Source organism: Pipistrellus hanaki (genome assembly GCF_964339955.1).
Source record: "Pipistrellus hanaki genome assembly, chromosome: 3".
Taxonomy (NCBI): Eukaryota; Metazoa; Chordata; class Mammalia; order Chiroptera; family Vespertilionidae; genus Pipistrellus; species Pipistrellus hanaki.
In genome coordinates, this window is record NC_140505.1 from 83034052 (window position 1) to 83054923 (window position 20872).

The 20872-nt window shown below is 44.4% G+C and overlaps 1 protein-coding gene across 1 annotated transcript in view; it reads left to right on the forward strand.

The window, feature by feature from the left end:
• Window positions 1-704: 704 nt before the first annotated feature.
• The window catches only part of SUCLA2 (succinate-CoA ligase ADP-forming subunit beta), a 45905-nt gene continuing 25737 nt past the window's right edge, over window positions 705-20872 (forward strand). The window contains exons 1-4 of the mRNA XM_084879427.1: window positions 705-873; window positions 6969-7149; window positions 14721-14820; window positions 14999-15161. Coding sequence (XP_084735553.1) covers window positions 784-873; window positions 6969-7149; window positions 14721-14820; window positions 14999-15161 — 534 coding nt within the window. The 5' untranslated portion in view covers window positions 705-783. The remainder of the gene's footprint in view (window positions 874-6968; window positions 7150-14720; window positions 14821-14998; window positions 15162-20872) is intronic.

Consider the following 20872-nt stretch of genomic DNA (forward strand, 5'->3'; position numbering starts at 1 on the left):
CCAGTATGGGGCGTGCAGGAGGCAGCCGATCCATGATTCTCTCTCATCATGGATGTTTCTCTCTCTCTCTCTTCCTCTCCTTTCCTCTCTGAAATCAATAAAAAATATTTAAAAACAAACAAAGAAACAACAACAGGGGAACTTTTACAAAATACTGCTGTAGGTTCCACCCCAGACAACAGAATTACATATATTCTTTGATGGTGGGGCCCATGCAAAGGTATTTTTAAAAGCTCTCCAGTAGTTCTAGTTAAGATTACACAGGTGGAGACGCTGGTTGTCCCTCCACTACATTTCTCTAGTTAATAAAAGCTGCTTTCTGCCAAGACCGGTTTGGCTCAATGGATAGAGCGTTGGCTTGGGGACTGAAGGGTCCCGGGTTCGATTCCGGTCAAGGGCATGTACCTTGGTTGCGGGCATATCCCTAGTAGAGGGTGTGCAAGAGGCAGCTGATCGATGTCTATGTCTCATCAATGTTTCTAACTCTCTATCTCTCTCCCTTCCTCTCTGTACAAAATCAATAAAATATATTTAAAAAAAAAAAGCAAAAAAAGCTGCTTTCTGGCCGCAGGTCGGACAGTGCCCAGTTCCAAGGATCGGAGTGCGCTTCCGCCCGCCCGGTCCGCTCTGCGGTGCCCCGCGCAGGGCTGCGGCCAGGGGCGGGTTAACTGCAGGCCCCGCCCCGGCGGCCCGGGGGCGGAGCGCGTCCCGAGCGGCTGCGTCGCCTGCCGGCGCGCTTCACTGCGCCTGCGCGGGCGCCGAGGGGTCGGGTCGGACTCAGAAATGGCGGCCTCCATGTTCTCCAGCCGGCTGTTGGCCGCCGCCACCCTGAGGAGCCGCCCGCCCCGGACGGCGCTGCGGGCCGCCGCCCAGGTACTGAGCCCCGGCCTGCTGTTGCTTTGAGGGTCGGCAAAAGAGAGGGCGAGGCGGGCGACTCGGCTCCCGTGGGCGAGGCGTGCAGGGACCCGAGGCCGGACTCGGGGTCACTTCTCCGGCAGTGACATTGGCCGACGCGGGCGCCCGCCGGGGAGCGCTGGCTGCCCGGGCGGCGAGCCGGCTCTTGTTGGCGTCGCTTCGCCCGGGCCCTCAGTCCGCGAGGAGCCCGGCGGCCGGCGGCGGCCGCTCCCCCGCAGCCTCCCTGCGCGGGGCCCCCGGCGCCGGCCCTGCGGGAGGGGACGCCCTTCAGACGAACTTTGGGTTCCTTGGGAGCCGCCGACGGTGGCCAGGGCCAGCGGTGCCTGCTGACAGGGCTTTTCTGGGCCGAGGCAGCCAAGTTTCTTCCCTTCCCCCAGGAGCCGCGTTCCTTTCTGTTTGTTAATAGTGGTAATAAGATGGTGTGTACGAGGTTTCCAAATGGGGAAGTAAGTCATTTGGATCACTTCAGTTCTGAATAGATTATAGCATAATGGCCTCAGGTTTTGCTTTGCTCCTTTGAGTGTTTACCGGGTGCCAGGCAGTCTAGGCTTTTCAGCAACACAGTAAGGGAGTCAGCTACCTTTGCATCATTGATGAAGAAACTGTTGCCAAGAGAACAAGTAATTTGGGTTGGGTCCGGACGTAGGTAAGGTCAAAGCTTAGGTTTCATTCCAGAACCGAATGGCTCCAGAGCTTGTGTGCTTGAATCTGCTCCTCAGTGTTTTCCAGAGCATAAGAATTGGCCGATTCTTCTCAAGGACAAACTTGTGGAAGGGCACAATTGGCTTTGTAAGCCAGTTATGTTCTGAAGTAACTCCTCAGACGTGCCATAAATGAATTGATTTTCTTTTAAAAGCTATTCACACTTTCAATCTACAGGTAGTGAATCCCATGAGCTTGCTTCCTAATAAAAGTGTTGTTTTTTCGGCCTTGAACTTCCTTATGAGTTGTAAAGGGTGCTTTCTATTTTTTAGAATATGTTTTCATCCTAATCATAATCTTTAGCCTTTTGGAATTTCCTTTGTAAGCTTTTATGTCTCCATATGGAGATACCTAACGTACTGTCTTAATAACATCTCTTCTACCCTCACATTAAGTAATGTAGCTTTAGAGTTTGGAAGGACCTCAGAAGTCTGTCCTCTTGCTTTTGTAGATGAGGACACAGAGGTGCAGTCAGGGTCTTAGAAAACTTTTTCAAGATCACACATTGAATTTCGCTGGAAAGGATTATCAAAGTATTTTAGAGTGGTATAAATACTTAAAGTGGTATGAAAGCTATCAGCAGTATTCTATGTTTATTACTAATTCTCTGTAGTGTTTGAAAGAAACCATACAAATCTACAGAAGTCTCCTCTTATCCATGGATGATACGTTCCAGGACCCTCACTGGACATCTAAAACCATGGATAGTACCAAACCCTTATTTATATATTGTTTTTCTTTTATACATACACTAGAGGCCTGGTGCATGAAATTCATGCGTGGGTGATGATGTCTCTAGGCCTGGCTGGTGATCAGGGCCTATTTGGGCCATCTTGGCAGTCCTGATCAGGAGCTGGCTGACTGATGAGCGGGGAGGGACTGTGGGAGGTTGGCCAGCTGGCCAGGGGGGAGGGACCTGGGGAGGTTGGCTGGCTTCAGGAGGTTGGTTGTGGGAGCACACTGACCACCAGGGGGCAGCTCCTGCATTGAGCATCTGCCCCCTGGTGGTCAGTTCAGTGTGCACTATAGTGACTGGTGGACCAGTGGTTCGGTCATAACTGTCACTAAGCCTTTTTTTAAATAAATTTTTATTGTTCATATTATTATATTACAAATGTTCCTTCCCCCCCACCCCTCCATTGCTCTCCTCCACCAGGTTCCCACCCCACCCTCTGCCCTTTCCCCACCCCCCATTGTCCTCATCCATAGGTGCACAGTTTATGTTCAGTCTCTTCCCACATTCCCCTCTCCCCTTTTCCCCAAGAATCATCAGTTCACTCCCCTTTCATACCTCTGATTCTATTATATTCAACAGTTAATATTGTTCATCAGGTTTGTTTGTTTTTTTTAATTTCCTTGGTTTTTAGATTCACTTGTTGATAGTTATGTATTTGTTGTTCATAATTTTAATCTTTATTTACTTTCTCTTCTGAAAGAACCCCCTTCAGCAATTCATATAATTCTGGTTTGGTGGTGATGAACTCCTTTAGCTTTTTTTTATTAGTGAAGCTCTTTATCTGGCCTTCGATTCTGAGTGATAGCTTTGCTGGGTAGATTATCTTTGGCTGTAGGTTCTTACTATTCATCACCTTGAATATTTATTGCCATTCCCTTCTGGCCTGCATGGTTTCTGTTGAGAAGTCAGCTGACAATCGTATGGGTGCTCCTTTATAGGTAACTACCTGCTTTGCTCTTGCTGCTTTTAATATTCTCTCTTTGTCTTTTGCTCTTGGAATTTTAATTATGATTTGTCTAGGTGTGGTCCTCTTTGGATTCCTTTTGTTTGGGGTTCTGTGTGCTTTCTGGACTTGTAAGTCTAATTCTTTCACCAGGTGGGGGAAGTTTTCTGTCACTATTTCTTTCAGTATGTTTTCGATATCTTGCTCTCTCTCATCTTCTGGGACCCCCATAAGTCTGATGTTGGTTCGCTTGAAGTTGTCCCAGAGGTTTCTTACATTATCTTCAATTTTCTGGATTCTCTTGCCTTCTTGCTTCTGCGGAGGAGTGTCTTCTGGTTCTTTATGTTCCAAATCTTTGACTTGATTCTTGCAGTCTTCCATTCTGTTTTTAGGACTCTGTATAATATTTTTTATTTCAGACAATGTATTCTTTATTTCTTGTTGATCCCTATCATTTCTCATTGATTCCTTATTAATTCTAGTTGATCCCTTTTCATATCCTCATAGGTCTTATCGACCTTTTCTAGGAAATTTTTGAAAAACCTTATAAGCGTAGATTTGAACTCTATATCCAGTCGCTTTTTGTCCTCCATTTCTTTTGTTTGTGATCTATTTCGTTGTCCCATTTTCGCAGCTTCCCTGATGGGGCGGGGTTTCAGGGTGGAGCCTACAGCTTTGGCTTCCGTCAGCCCTGCCCTATGCGGCTCCTGAGTCTCAGGGTCCTTCAGTACTCGCTTCAAGCACCTCTGAGAGAAAGGTGCCCTCGATTTTCGCCTGCTACCAAACAGTCTAGGCTCTCCCCCAATGAGCCCGGAACTGGGGTTCAGTTCAGTTGGAAGTGGGATTGGAGGTGGCGTTCAGAGCAGTCTGGAGCCCCAGTCTCCTTCCTGCCAGGGCAATCCCTCGGCACAGCCAACCGTCCCTTCTCTGCGCGCAATGTGCGCGCCTCTGGGACCTCCTTTTGCCGCTCCCCCAGGTTTCTGCCTTACAGCCCAGCTCCCTATGGATGAGCCTGGGTCGTCAGGGTCTGGCCTAGAACTGGGGCCCAGCAAGTCGGAGCTTTTATCTCCTTCCCGCTAAGGAACGCCAGCCAGGCAATCAGCCGCCCCTCCTCTCCCCGTGTCTCCGTACCTTAGGCTTTTACAGCTCCTCCGCGCTTCCTTCTGGTTTTCTCTTTGCTTCTCGTTGTAGAATTTCTAGTCAGTCGACTTTCCTGTAGTTCTGGGTAACGTCCATTTTATATTTTAGTTGTATTTTATTGAAATTGTTGTGTGAAGCTGCGGCTAGGTATTTACCTGTGCAGCCATCTTGGATTCTCCGTAACTGTCACTAAGCTTTTATGTATATATGTATATATGTGTACACACACACACACACACACACACGGGACCTGTTGCAGGAATATTCCTGCAAGACTTCCAGCAGGCTTCCCTCTTGCCAACACCACCTCTCCTGCCCCCTCCACCTCTGCCGCTGAGACAGGTCGGGTGGGGCACCCATCACCTCAAGGCCACGTGGGCCACTGCTGCATGTCATGCCCCGCCCCGCCCCAAAGGCACTGCCTGTGCTTTCCCTTCAGCAGCTGCTGCCCCCTTGCTTTCCACTTTCCCTCCCTCTTCCTTCTATGCCACATGTGTCAAACACAAGGCCCGCGGGCCAAATCCAGCCCGCCAGGCCTTGCAATGTGGCCCGCACCGCGCTGTCATCACTGCACTCCGCTGTCAGTTTATGACATTGTCAGTTTATGACTGTTCAGTAAACCATTCGGCCCGCGATTTAGGCTGGATTTTAGATTTTGGCCCCTTCTCTGATTGAGTTCGACACCCCTACTCTATGCTGTCTTCAGTTACCCCTCCCTCCCTCCTTTCCTCCCTCCATGTATGCAAATTAACTGCCATCTTTGTTGGGTTAATTTGCATACTCTGGTGGCTGTAGTGGAGTGATGGTTATTTTGCATATTGTATTATTAGGTAGGACTAGATACCTATGGTAAAGTTAATTTATAAATAGGCACAGTAAGAATGACAACAATAACTAATAGTACAATAGAACGGCTATAAAAAAAAACTTAATAGCAGTTAGGTGAGAGGCTTTGAAGCCATTATTAAGTAAAATAGGAGTTACTTGAACGTTAGCACTCTGATACCATGACAGATTTGATAACCAAGATGTCTATTAAATTCCTAATGAGTGGGCACAGTATGCAACATGGATATGCTGGACAAAGGGATGAATTCACATCCCAGGCTGGATGGAGCTGGACAGTGTGAGATTCATCTTGCTACTTGGAATGGCGAGCAATTTATTTATTTTATTTTATTATTTTAGAGAGAGAGAGGAAGGAGAGAGAAACATAAATTTGTTGTTCCAATAACTTATGCTTTCATTGGTTGATTCTTGTGTGCCCTGACAGGGGATTGAACTTGATACCTTGGTGTATTCGGACAATGCTCTAATCAGCTGAGCTACCTAGCCAGGGTTAAATGGCAAGCAATTTAAAACTTAAAATTGTTTATTTCTGTAATTTGCCATTTAATATTTTCAGGCTGAGCTTGACCATTAGTTTTTTACTGAAACTACAGAAGGTGAAAGAAACCATCATGGATAAGGGGTGACTCCTGTGCCAGTTAAGGGAATTATTTAGAAAGAATGTCTTACAGTTGATGTTGCACATCAGTTCTCTGATATGATACTTGTAGGCTTTTAGATCTTTGGAGAATGTCTACTGGGCCAATTCCTTTGGGAGAGTGCAGAAAAAGAATTGAATGAGGAAGAAGTAAAACCGTGCAGTTGCAGTAGGGGCCTCTGCTGTTCTTATGGGAGATCTGCAACTAAGATGTTCTTTCTGAATTGTCACAAATTGGGGTGAGGTATCAGATTTTGATATCCCTCCTTTAAACCCCATTGACCAATGATTGGATGCAGGCTGCTGACAATATAAAGGAGGTGTGACTTTGGGTTAGGATGCTCCAATGACAGGACTCATCAGAAAGCTGCCACCACCAATACTCCCAGCAGCTAGGGCAGTGAAAGCTTCCGTGCTAAACGGAGGATCTGGACAATAAATACACCACAATATCCAATACAGGGCTTTGACTCTTAAAAACAAAACACAACACATTTTTATTTTTATTTTTTTTACTGATTTCAGAGAGGAAGAGAGAGAGAGAGAGAGAAACATCAATGATGAGAGAGAATCATGGATCTGCTGCCTCTTGCACACCCCACACTGGGGATCAAGCCTGCAACTTGGGCATGTGCCAGGCAATTTGTTAGGTGCTGAAGGAATGGTGGAGAGAAGAAAGTTGAGAAGGATTTTTGATTTGTTGGGCAGATAAGATTGGTTTTACATCTGAATTTGGCCTTGAGGTTAGCAATGCTTTGAATATCACTAGAGATGTGGTAGGAAAGCTCAAATGAAAGATAAGGACTAGAGACGATGAGGAAATAGTTAAAACCACAAGGGTAACATTTGACATTTAGCTGGCAGATTAGCTTTTAATTTTAAATTGTAAATTACGTACTGTGAATGTTATATTTTATTTAGTGTAATAGGTTTATTACAGCTATAAAGAACCAAGTACTATATAGAGACAAAGAATTTTGAGGTGTTTTTAACAATAATAATTGCCAATTTTGTATCATATATAATTATATCCCCAATTTCTTTAGGTTCTGGGAAGTTCTGGATTGTTTAACAACCATGGACTCCAAGTACAACAACAACAACAAAGGAATCTCTCACTACATGAATACATGAGTATGGAATTGTTGCAAGAAGCTGGAGTCGCCATTCCCAAAGGACAGGTGGCTAAATCACCAGATGAAGCTTATGCAATTGCCAAAAAATTAGGTACTAAATTTAAAAAACTCATGCTACCTTGACATGGCAGCTCTGATAAGATGTGAACTGTACTTTTGATTTAATAACAACTTTTAGTTTTAGATTAATATGGCTTTAAATGTGCTTTGGTGAAGACTTTGTTTTTATTAATGGTTTAAGATGTGGGACAATAAAAATTTTTTTTAAAGTTAATGTTTTATCTAGGTTTGTGCTTTTTTCTAGAATGGGTTTTGTCCTTTTCAAAAGTGAGGGCACATACAAGTTTATAATATATATTATAAACTTTTTTTAATGTGATTTCCTTGACTTGAAAGCATGATTTTTCATTTACAGTATTTTTTTAATCTGAAAAAATTCTTTATATTCATATTACAAGCTAACTAATTTTTATTTAGCAAAAGCCTTGTAAAAGTTCATACTGATTTTGGTGAAATTTTTATTAATTAATGGTCACCTGCAGTTTGAACTTAACATGGTAAGTGATGTATCTCATTTTTACCTTTGAAACAATCTATACTAATAAAAGGGTAAATGCTAATTAGACCGGAGTCTTCTGGATGTCCTTCCAGACAAAGCCACAGCCGTGAGAGCCGGGCAGAGGCTCAGGCAAGCTGCTGATGGTGGCTGCTGCTGCGAGGGCCGGACTGAAGCTTAGGCAGCCATTGTGGCTGTGAGGACTGAGGCTCAGGCAGCTGTGGCCACCGGCAGTGGCTGCAGCAATGGTGTGATCAGGGCGTCACCTTCCCCAGATTGGCCCAGTTGCCTCCCGCAGAGGGAGGCCAGAGGCAGCAGCAGTGAGGGGGTAATGGGGATAGTGCCTTCCCCTAATGGGCCTGTCGCCTCTCACAGAGGGAGGCCAGACAGTAGGACATCTCCTGAGGGCTCTTGGACTGTAAGAAGGGGGCAGGCTGAGCTGAGGGGACACCCCTCCCCCAAACCCCCAGTGCACGAATTTTCATGCACCGGGCCTCTAGTGTATATATGAGTCTCTTAAGGGTCAAGGCTTAAAGAAAACGAATGATTATACTTCATATATCTATAGTATTTCTTGCAAAGGTTACTTTTTAATAACTATTTTGAGATTCAATCTTATATGTATGACCTAAATGTTAATATCTGAAGAAGACATTGCTGTAACCGGTTTGGCTCAGTGGATAGAGAGTCAGCCTGTGGACTGACGGGTCCCTGGTTCGATTCCAGTCAAGGGCATGTACCTTGGTTACGAGCACATCCCTATTAGGGGGTGTGCAGGAGGCAGCTGATCGATGTTTCTCATCTATGTTTCTAACTCTCCCTTTCCATTCCTCTTTGTAGAAGATCAATAAAACATATTAAAAAAAAAAAAAAAAAACTAGCTAAGAAGGAAGGAAAACTTGGAAATGTAATTGAAAAAGTATAAGTTTTTCTAATTCTAAGGATGAATTGTGTCCTTAAGGATGAATTTCGAATCGTTTTGACTTTCTTTTTCTATTTTTGTTAGTCTGATTTCTTGAATGATTTTGTTGTTGTTTTACCACTGTTTTCTTACATAATCTGAATGTTTTCCATACCAATATAACTAGGTCCTGATTTATATACAATGAAGTCAGTAAAAGTTATTGATGTGAGAGACATATCAATTGGTTGCTTCCCAAATTGGCCTCACCTGGGCCAGGGATCGGTGTGTGTTCTGACGCTCTAACCAATAAGCCAGCTAGGGCTAGAAAGTGAGTTCTTGTTAAAGAACACTACAAATGAAGATTATAGTGGGATTAATAACTAATAAGGACCTTTCAATGTAGAGGAACAGAAGCTACTTTTTTGTAATCCTCACCTGAGGATGTTTTTTTTGATTTGAGAGAGAGAAGAAAGGAAAGAGAGAGTGAGAGAGAGAAACATCAATCAGTTGCCTCCTGTATGCACGCTGACGGGATCGAACCTGAAACCTGGGTGAATCAAATTGAACCCTCCACCTTTCTGTGTATGGGGTGACACTCCAACAACTGAGCCACACTGGCCAGGGCTAAGGGTAGATATTTTTAATAGCATACAATAGGACTTTGCCTTCTTTTTTCTTGTTTTTAAAATAATTTTTAACTTTTCAATTACAGTTGACATACAATAGTATATTTGTTTCAGCTTTATAGGATAGTAATTGTGCATTTATATAACTTACAAAATTATTTTCCTGATAAGTCTAGCACCCATCTGACATTATACTAAATTGTAACAAAATTGACTGTATTCCCTGTACATTCCCATGACTTGTTTTTATAACTGGCAATATGTACATCTTAATGCCTTCTCCTTTTTTACCCATCCTACACCTCCCTCCCATATGGCAACTGTCAAAATGTTCTCTATGAATTCATTTCTATTTTGTTTTTTTGTTTTTAGTTTCCATATGTAAATAACATTATATTGCATTTGTCTGTCTTTGACTTATTTCACTTAGTATAATACCCTCTAGGTCCATCCGCATTGAAAATGCCAAGATTGGGGACGGGGGCTCAATGGTATATGTAAACAGATAATAATTTAATTAAAAAAGTTAAAAAAGAAAAAAGAAAATGCCAAGATGTCATTAGTTTTTTTATGGCTGAGTAATATTTCATGTACATATGTACCACATCTTTGCCTATTTATCTATTGATGGACATTAAGATTGCTTCTATACCTTGTCTATTATAAATAACTAGAGGTCCAGTGCATGAATTCGTGCATGTGTGGGATCCTTACACCTGGTCAGTGATCAGGGCCAATCGGGCCATCTCGCCCAGTCCCGATTGGGGCTGGGCTGATCGCAGCCTGCTGGCCAGAGTAGGGACCGTGGGAGGTTGGGTGGCTGGCCAGGGAAAGGGACTGTAAGAGGTTGGCCAGCCCTGATCAGGGTGGATCAGGGCCGGCCAGCCTGGGGAAGGGACTGGCTGAGCAGGAGGTTGGCTGGCCAGGAGGAAGGACCATGCGAGGTTGACCAGCTGGCCGGGTAGGGGAGTGACCAGGGGAGGTTGGCTGGCTTCAGTGGGTTGGCTATGGGAGCCACTGACCACCAGGGAGCAGCTCCTGCATTGAGCGTCTGCCCCCTGGTGGTAAGTGTGCGTCATAGTGACTGGTTGACCAGTCATTCAGTCATAATAGTTGCTTAGGCTTTTATATATATACTAGAGGCCCAGTGCATGAAATTCGTGCATGGGGGAGGGGTCCTGAGCCCAGCTTGCACCCTCTCCAATCCAGGACCCCTTGGGGGATGTCCGACTGCCTCTCACAATCTGGGAATGCTGGCTCCTAACCACTTGCCTGCCTGATCGCCCCAACCCCTCGCCTGCTGACCCCTTGCCTACCTGCCTAATCACCCCAACCACCTATGTCTGCCTGACTAATCGCCCCTAACTGCGCCCCTAACTGCTCCTCTATCGGCCTGATCGTCCCTAATTCCTCCCCTGCTGGCCTGATCGCCCCTACCGCCTCTGCTTCACACCACACCTGGGACCCAGACTTCCTTCCCTCCTGCCAGCCTCCAACACCCAAAACCTGGGCTGGCTGCAGCCACAGGGGACCGCAGGGTGGGCAGCTTGTTCCTCTCCCAGGCCGCAGCCTGGCTGGTCTCCATTCCTCTCTTGCGAACTCATTTGTGCCTGGCTGCTCCACATTCCTCTCTCCCCAGTGTTGTCTGAGCAGTTCCAGGGCAAGGGTGTGAGGGCGTGATGACCATTTGCATATTAGCTCTTTATTATATAGTACTAGGGGCCCAGTGCACAAATTCATGCATGAGTGGGGTCTGGCTGGCCCGGCACCAATTGGGGCAGATCGGGGCCTAGTCTGTTGGGAGGAGACAGCAGGATGTTGGCTGGCTGCCCCTCCATCAGGGCCCAATAAGGTCCAGGCTGGCCAGGGAGGAGGGTCCACAGGTGATCGACCATGAGGAGAAGCTGTGGGTGGTGGGCCAGTTAGTTCCACTCCTGATTGGTGTGTGTGTGGGGATGGCCAGGGGCGGAGCTGGCTGGGGGGAGTGGCCAAGGGCCAATCAGGATGGTGGGGGCTGATTGGGGGTGGGGCCAGCCAGGGGGAGGGGCTGCAGGCAGTTGGCCGGCCAGCCCTGCCCCTGATTGGAGTGGGGGGGTTTAACGGGGGCAGAGCTGGCTGGTGGGGGGGTCCGGTGGGCTTATTGGGGTGGTGGTGGACCATTGGGGGCAGGCCAGGTGGAGGGGCCACAGGCTGGCTGGCCTTGCCCCTAATGGGTGTGGAGGGTCCCATCTGGGGTGGGACCCAGTATGGGGAGGGGCTTCAGGAGGTTGGCCAGCTGGCCCTGCTCCCTATTGGAGTAAGGGGCGATTGGGAGTGGGGCCAGCCAGGGGGAGGAGCAATATTTACATTAGAAAACATTAGACTACAAAATAAGCTATAGAAAGAGACAAAGAAGGACTCAGCAATTCCACTTCTGGATATTTATCCAAAGAAACCAAAAACACTGATTCAGAAAGATATATACATCCCTATGTTTACTGCAGCATCTATATATATAAAAGCCAGCAACCAGAACACTGTAACAACCAGAATGACCAGTTGCTATGATGCCCACTGAGGTCAGTGAACCAGCTCAATTATGGGAGGGGCCGGGGGCCAAGTCCCTTGGCCACTCCCCCCAGCCAGCCCCACTCCTACCCCCAATCACCCCACCTACCCCACTAGGGGGTGGGGCAGGCCAGCCAACTTCCTGCAGCCCCACCTCCCAACAGACCACACCCCCAATGGGCCTCTACCACCATGATTGGCTTGTATGTTTATTGACTTTGCCAGGTTAGGGAACTTTTCTGTCATTATTACTTTAAATACATTTTCAACATTTAGCTCTCTCCTCCTTCTGATACGCCTATATGAATGTTGTTACACTTAATGTTGTCCCAGAGGCATTTAAATCAGTGGTCGCCAACCTTCTGGACCCCCCGGACTACCAGTGGTCTGCAGACCACCAGTTGGCAACTGCTGCCTTAAAGTATCCTCTTTTTTTTTTTTTTTTTTCCTATTCTGAGTGGGTGTTTTCTGCAACCTTGTCTTCCAAGTCATTGATTTGATTCTGTGCTTCATATAATCTGTTGATTCCATCTAATATAGTCTTCATTTCAATTATTGTATTCTTAATTTCTGACTGGCTCTTTTATGTTCATCTCCATTTTTACATTTTCTGTCTCTTTGTTAAAGTTTTCATTGAGTTCATCTGTTCTTCTCCTAAGGTCATTGAGCATCCTTATGACCACTGATTTGAACTCTGCATTTGATAGATTGCTTGTTTTGGATTTGTTTAGTTCTTTTTCTGAAATTTTGTTTTATGCTTTCATTTGTCTCCTCATTTTAACTCTTTCTCTGTCTTTATTTTTATGTATTAGGTGGATCTGCCATTTCTCCTCATTTGGGCAGGTTGGCCTTATGTATTATAGTAGGTGTCCTGTGTGGCCCAATGGCACCATATGCCTGGTCACTTGGGCTGGGTGCCCTGGAGTGTCTCTTGTGTGGGTTCTTGGGCCCTCTTGTTGTTGAGCCTTGATTTCTGTTGTCATGTCAGTGGATTGGATTGACCCTCAGGCTAACTTGCTGTGAGGACTGGCCATGAATATAATTTGCTGTTGTTTGGGACTTTGGTATCTCCTGAGTCCACGTTGTGGGAGTGTTGTCTGTGGAAGCTGGGAGGGGGTTGGTGCTCTAGACATTTGACTTTGCTCTGGGGCCTCTTGGAAGGGGCTCTGGTGCAATCTAAGGTTAGCCACTGCCTGTGCCTGGCTCAGGGCCACCTGGTATGAGCTACAAAATGATCTGTAGATAATTGCCTTGTTCTTGGAGGTGCTTGGAAGAGGTTAAGCTGCCAACTGAGGCCAGCTGCCATTAGTGCTGGTCTTTGGGCTGCTTAGCAAGAGGTATGGGGCATGCCATGGCCAGTGCTGCTTGTTTGGAGTTGGGAACATCTGAGAGGCTTTGGGAAATTATGCTGCAGAATGGAGACAGACGGTTTGTATGGAAAAGTTGCTGGAAGTTACTTGGTTAGGCCTGGAAGTTGGGTTGGATGGAGTCTGAGAATCAGCAGGGTAGTGCAAGTGGTGTTAGCCAGTCTAAATCTTTATGTAGACTCAGATTTGGTGCCTGTCTGTGCCTGCAGGCTAGGTGGATGAAAGGCTTACCTAGGAACAATGGTGTCTGTCAGCGTTTCTGTCTGGGAGAAAGCTGTTAATCCAGGGCTCACCTTGAAGCCAGACAATTCATTTCTTACCTGGATGTCCCTGGCACTTTTTGAGCTGCTGCCCCATTGCTGAAGTTCATAATGAGTGAGTCCGTCAGCAAATAATCCTTGTGCCTGGGAATTCAGCAGCCCTCTGTGGAGCCCTGGGCTGGGGAGCCTTGTGGGGGACGTGAGGACTCCTCAACAATGATGTGGGTGGTGAGGAGACTGCAGCCAAGGTATCCCTCCTGGTTTTTAACCACCACACTATGGATGTGGGGCCTTCCTGATCCATCTTTTTGCCCTTCCTACCAGTCTCCATGTGGCTTCTTCTGTCCCTCCCTCCCTCCCTCCCTCCCTCCCTCCCTCTCTCCCTCCCTCCCTCCCTCCCTTCCTTCCTTCCTTCCTCCATTCCTCCCTTCCTTCCATTATTTATTTATTTGATTAATTGATTTGAGAGAGAGAGACATGGATTTTGTTGTTCGACGAATTCATGCACAGGTGGGGTCCCTCTGGGTAGCCTGCAGGGATGAAACCAAAACCTGCAGTCCAATGCTGCCTGCAGAACCTACCTGTCGCTCCTGCTCATCCCGGCCCCACTGTGCCTGCCACAGGCTTGCGCCCAATTAGTCCCGATCTGGAGAGGTTCGAGCTGTCACAGCAGCACTTGTTAGCCATGAACCCTGTGTCTGGTGCCCTCCCAAGGGGAGTAGCCTGTGGGATTGGGCTGAAACTGGCTCTCTGACATCCCCCAAGGGGGTCCTTGATTGCAAGAGGGCACAGGCCAGGCTGAAGGACCACACTGATGCATGATTGGGCCAGGGAGGGCTCCAGGGCTTGTCCAGCCCATCTCGCTCAGTCCTGATTGGCCGGACATCAGCAGCAAGTTAACCTACCGGTCAGAGCATCTGCTCCCTGGTGGTCAGTGTACATCATAGCGACTGGTCAACTAGTTGACTGCTCCCTAGTGGTCGGTGCATATCATAGTGAGCTGTTGAGCAGCCTTAGCATATCATTAGCATATTACCTTTTGATTGGTGTTCAGTTGGTCTGCCGTTCAGTCTATTTTCATATTACCCTTTTATTATAGAGGATTAGTTGTTTCTTCAGTGTGTCCTGATAGACTGGAGATCAAACCCACAACATTGGCGTATGGAGACAACGCACTAACCAACTGATCTACTTGATCAGGGTCTGCATATCCTTAGTTACAAAACTTCTGTTCAGCTAAGAGTTAGGCATTCTCATACATGGAATGCTTATTTTTTACATTGTGGATAAATGACTTTACTGCATTTAATAATACCACTTAATATATATGCTTAAATAACAAAATATTGTGTCTTGCATGTTTCCCCATGCTTTTTATCTAATAGAAGTGTTTTTCTTTCAGGTTCAAAAGATGTTGTGATAAAGGCACAGGTTTTAGCTGGTGGTAGAGGAAAAGGAACATTTGAAGGTGGTCTCAAAGGAGGAGTGAAGATCGTTTTCTCGTAAGTCATGTTTTTTGAAGAAAAACCATTAATAAGAAATCATTGTAAAAAATTCTATTTATTGAATTGATGAAATACTGAGATTTCAGTATTAAATGAGATGAGATTTTGTCTATCATGTGCTTTTGTTTTACTCATTTGGAGGAAAAAAGAATTTGAGTTGTTATTCTTATTTCAGTCCAGAAGAAGCAAAAGCTGTTTCCTCACAAATGATTGGGAAAAAGTTGTTTACCAAGCAAACAGGAGAAAAGGGCAGAATTTGCAACCAAGTGTTGGTTTGTGAGCGACGATATCCCAGGAGAGAATATTACTTTGCAATAACAATGGAAAGGTCATTTCAAGTGAGTACTGTAGTCATGATATATTTGAGATGATTTTAATCCATTCAGTTTCAGACGTCGATGATTCTATTTATATGTGTCATAAGCATAATACTTATTTAGTGTTATTTTTTTGAAAATAGCATGGTTACCGCTATAAAGTTTAATATATATTATTGTGGCAAAAAAAGTTACAGGCAAAACCCTGCTGAAATAAAATCCACAAGATTTTTAAATTGTTAATTTGCTAAGAGCAACTTAAATCATCCCTAGATTTTATAGACTGAGGAAAAATTTCTAGCAGAGTAAAATATTCTAACCAAAGAGAAAGTCTCTGAACCTAGTAAGAGAATGTGTATCTCTGGCTTCATCTTCTTTTTCATCCTGTTGGTATTTTTTATAGTTTAGGGTTTCTTTCACTAGATAATTTGGTACTTGGTAAGTTGGAAGGTAACATTTAATAACAAACGATATGATTCTGAGGAGCATAACCCTAGTTATGCTTCCCTCTCTTAATGGAACCTAAAGTGTTAGTTGTGAGCTTAAGTCATCAGGTGAAGAGAAAGCTTTTCATAGACCTGGTGCTTAGAGAAAACATTGGTAATCATTTTGTACTGTAAATATTTGGCTTTTTGCATGCATTGGTTAAGTTTTATGAGCTGAGTCTGTGTAACTAGCTTGTCTTCTGGAATAAGATGGATATGTATTTGGAAGCCCTGATAAGGATTTGCTGTAATCAGAATTTTAAGTCATGAAAATATTTTTCATCTGTAAAACAGCTTTTTAAAAATAGTTATTTTCTATATAGTTGTTCCTTTTCTAAAATAGTTGTTCCTATAGTTAATTAAATCTCCTATTAATGTTTCAATGATATTTTCAAGTGTTTTTGTAACTTTTTATGTTTTATAAGAAATTTCTTAAGGTAACATTAGAGAGTAGTAAAAACTACTCAGGATTCGGTATAATAAAAGGCTAAAATGCAAATGGACCAAAGGGTGGAACAACTGGTATGACACACAGTGACCTCCTAGGGGCAGACACTCAATGCAAGAGCTGCCCCCTGGTGGTCAGTGCACTCAGGTAGAAGCCCTGAGCTGGCTCACAGTTGGCAAGTGCAGTGGCAGTGGTGGGAGTCTCTCCTGCCTCTGGCAGCACTAAGCCATCAATCAGACATCCCCCAAGGGCTCCCAGACTGCAAGAGGGTACAAGCCAGGTTGAGGGACACTCTCTCCCCCACCCCCAAGTGAATGAATTTCGTGCACTAGGCCTCTAGTATAAGATAAAAAGCACTGATGTCTTTACTTTTGTAAGTGTCTCTATACCATAGAATTTAGTTTTGTTAGTTATTTTAGAAATCTCATGATAATATCCTTATATATTACACACATTTGCAAAAATTATATTCACTACATTTTTATTTCCTTTTTATATCAACATCTATCATTTTGTTACTTATTATGTTTTCACTTTTGGTTATAGCCAGAAACTAAGTATAAATACTTGAACAATTTGAGATATGAGTCCCATTATGTTGTACATTCAGAGTAGTTCATATTGATTGCAGTAACTGTAGCAAACTGAATCTGCATTATTAAATATATTATAACGCTCTAAGTATATTTTATTAAAGATATATTAGCATAGCCAAAACTTGTTTGGCTCAGTGAATAGAGTATCAGCCTGCGGACTGAAAGGTCCTGGGTTCGATTCCGGTCAAGGGCATGTACCTTGGTTGCGGGCACATCTCCAGTAGGGGGTGTGCAGGAGGCAGCTGATCGATGTTTCTCTCTATCCTTCTCTTTTCCTCTCATAAAAAATCAATAAAAAATATATTTTTAAAAAGATATATTAGCATAAGAGGAAAGGATGAAATTTGAATTCATTTTAAGAACTTTAATAATCAGAGAACTATTTGAATCTCATTAAGGAAACATGTTTTTATTTCATTTGCAAAAGTATTACAGAGTTGTAATAATTCAGACTAAAAATTTCATCATACTAATAACAACATTTGGCCAAAGATATTATGATGTTAGACTAATGTGGAGCTGGTTGGTATTACTTTTTGGGATATAGTGAATTGCATTTTTGAATCCCTGTGGACAGCTCCGTATTTAAGAACAAAAAATTAGTCAGCTATTGATAAAAAGAGCATTTTTTATTGAATAAAATTCCTGTGCATAGGAGTTAACTGATTATTAAAAATTGCTTTTGTTATCTGTTTTTAGGTGATGAAGCATAGGTTTCTTTAGTGTGTATCTGTCAGGAAGTCTGGGGCAGATACTATCATAGAGTTGATGTTCTAAGAAAAATCAATTTAAGTACCTACTCTATCTTCGTACTTTTTAAAAGTCAGATTTCTTGCCGAAACCAGTTTGGCTCAGTGTATAGAGCGTCAGCCTGCGGAATGAAAGGTCCTGGGTTCGATTCCGGTCAAGGGCATGTACCTTGGTTGTGGGCACATCCCCAGTAGAGGGTGTGCAAGAGGCAGCTGATCGATGATTCTCTCTCATCGATGTTTCTAACTCTCTATCCCTCTCTCTTCCTCTTTGTAAAAAAATCAATAAAATATATTTTTTAAAAAGTCAGATTTCTTAACATTTGCACAGAGCCTTTGTAGACATTTCTAATTTAAAAAATCACATTTGCTACTTTATATTACTGGTTGAACATTATAATCTGTAAATTGGTGGTACTATATCAATTTTTTATTTTGCTTGGAATAAATATTAAATCTGTTAAAAGAATTACATATTTTTAATGTTTTTACTTTTTTTTAAAAGAGATCTTTATTAAGTGGCTTCTTTGTTATATAATTTTAAAGTCAAATTTATTTTAAGGCAAATCTTTCTGCAAGCTAAAAGAGAAGGCAAACCTTTCTGCAAGCTATAAGAAGGTGAAAATAGCATTGTTAATTTATTTGAAATTATAGCTCTTTGCTTCAACTTAGATTGTTCTGAAAGTTTATTACTAAAATTTTAAAATCATATTGTTTAAACAAAAATGGATATTCACTCAGCAGTCATGATAAAATTCAAAACTGTAGTAATTTTGTAACTGATCTGTATTTAACCCATATAAGCTTTCTTCTGACCATCTGGCTACAAATTTTGAGGTTTCTTTCTAATTTGCCAGGGAATTAGTACATTAAAACCTATTTATTCATGGTTTTTTTATGTACATATTATTTCATATGTATTTTGTTTAGCTTTTTATTTAACTTACAGTTAACTCTTAGAGATCTAATCATTACTTCAGTGAGAATTTATATTATCTTTTTTCCCCTAAAAAGTGTTGCTATATATATATATATATATATATATATATATGTGTGTGTGTGTTATTATTATTGTTGATAATATTACAAATGTCTTCTATTTCCCCCTCCTCCTTCCAGCCTCTACACACACTCTCAGGTCTTCACTACCCTGTTGCCCTTGTCCATGGGCTATGCATATCCTCCTATATAATAAATGGCTAATATGCAAATTAACCCTCACGCCCTCACAAGATAGTTGCCTACCACCAGGCAGGCAGGGGGGTTAGTGAGGGATGACCAAAACGACTGAACAGTATGCTGCATGGGGCGACCAGGCTGGCAGGGCGGCTGTGAGGGGCAACCAGGCTGGCAGGGGGGCAGTTAGGGGCAACTAGGCCAGCAGAGGGGGCAGTTGGAGGTAACCAGGCTGGTGAGGGACAGAAAGAGGCCACCAAGCTGGTGGGGGTGGGCAGTTAGGGGCAACTAGGCCAGAGGGAGGGGGTACAGTTGGCGGTGACCAGGCCAGCAGGAAGGCAGTTGGGGGCAATTAGACTGGCAGGGAGGGTAGTGAAGGGGGGCCATTGGGGACAACCAGGCTGGCAGGGGGGCAATTAGGGGTGACCAGGCCAGCAGAGGGGGCAGTAGGTGGAAACCAGGCTGGCAGGGAGAGCAGTAAGGGGTGATCAGGCAAGGGGGGGAGGGGAGGTGCACTTAGGAGCAACCAGGCCAGTAGGGAGGGGGCAGTTAGGGGTGACCTGGCTGGCAGCAGGGGGCAGTTAGGGGTGACTGGCTGGCAGCAGGGGGAAGTTAGGGGTGGCCAGGCCGGCAGGGGGGCCAGTGAGGGATGATCAGACTGGCAAGGGGCGGGGGAGGCAGTTAGGTACGATCAGGCAGGCAGGCAGGTGAGTGATTAGGAGCCAGTGGTCCAGGATTATGAGAGGGATGTCCCAGATTGGAGAGGGTGCAGACTGGACTGAGGGGATCCCCTCTACCCTCCCCAACCCCTGAGCATGAATTTCATGCATTGGGCCTCTAGTCTTACCTAATAAAAGAGAACCATGCAAATTAACCATCGCTCTGCTATGTTCACAGCCAATCAGAGTGAGTATGAAAATTAACCCAACAAAAATGGAGGTTAATTTGCATATGCAAGCAGAGCAGTGTGAAACCTGCTACGAGGGGAAGGGGGATGTTAGAGTGAGCTACTGGAGTGGTGCTCCAGACAGAAGCAGGACTTGCTGGCTCCAGGCGGCCCTGGAGGGGGGACATGATGGCTCCTGGGCGGCCAGAACAGGGACTTGCCGGCTCCGGGTTCCCAGGCGGCCATGGAGTGGGGACTTGCCGGCCTCTGGGCAGCTGGGGTGGGGAGCAGGGACTTGTTGGCTCCCTGGCAGCTGGGAGTGAAGCCAGGGGCCTATTCTTGTATGAATATCGTGCAGCGGGCCTCTAGTAAGTATATAAGTTCTTTGGTTTACCTCTTCTCATTCCCCCATCTTCACATCAACATATGTCAATTTGTTCCATGCCTCCAAGCTTCATGTCTTACATTGTTGGTCAATTCATTTTGTTCATTAGATTCCACAAATAAGTGAGATAATGAGATATTTGTCTTTCTCAGACTGACTTATTTTACTTAGCATAATACTCTCCGGGTCCATCCATGTTGTCTCAAAGGGTAAGAGATCCCTCTTTTTTACCGCTGCATAGTATTTCATCGTGTAAATGAACCATAGCATTTTTATCCACTAATCTACTAGTGGGCACTTGGACTGTTTCCAAATCTTAGCTATTGTAAATAACTCTGCTATGAACATAAGGATGCATACATTTTTTCTAATTGGTGTTTTGGAATTTTTAGGATATATTCCCAGAAATGGGATCAATGGGTAAAATGGAAGATCCATTTTTAAATTTTTGAGGAAACTCCATATTGTTTTCCATACTAACTTCAGCAGTCTGCATTCCTTCCAGCAGTGAGCTAGTGTTCCCTTTTCCACATCCTTGCCAGCACTTGTTGTTTGTTGATTATTTATTTTTCATTTTTTTAAATAAGGTATTATATGTGTACATATCTTACCATTGCTCCCCCCCACCCCACTCCCATACACGCCCTCACCCCCCCAGAGTTTTGTGTCCATTGGTTATGCTTATATGCACACAAGTCTTTCAGTTGATTGCTCATCTCTCCCACCTCTCCCTAACCTTCCCACTGTAATTTGACATTCTGTTTGATGCTTTACTGCCTCTGTATCTATCTTTTTGTTCAACAGCAGCTGTGGATATTTAGGCCTCTGACAAGATCTACTTTTCCTTTCAAGATGGCGAGTTTTCCCCATCCGAGCCTGTAGCTCCAGGAGGGGACCCAGCCGCCGTGGGGGCTGCCCTGTCGGGGAACCCTGTCCAGCAGTCCCCCACCTTCTCCTGGAGTTCAGCTGTCCCTTAGCTTGCTAACAAACACTCCCAGTGTGACACT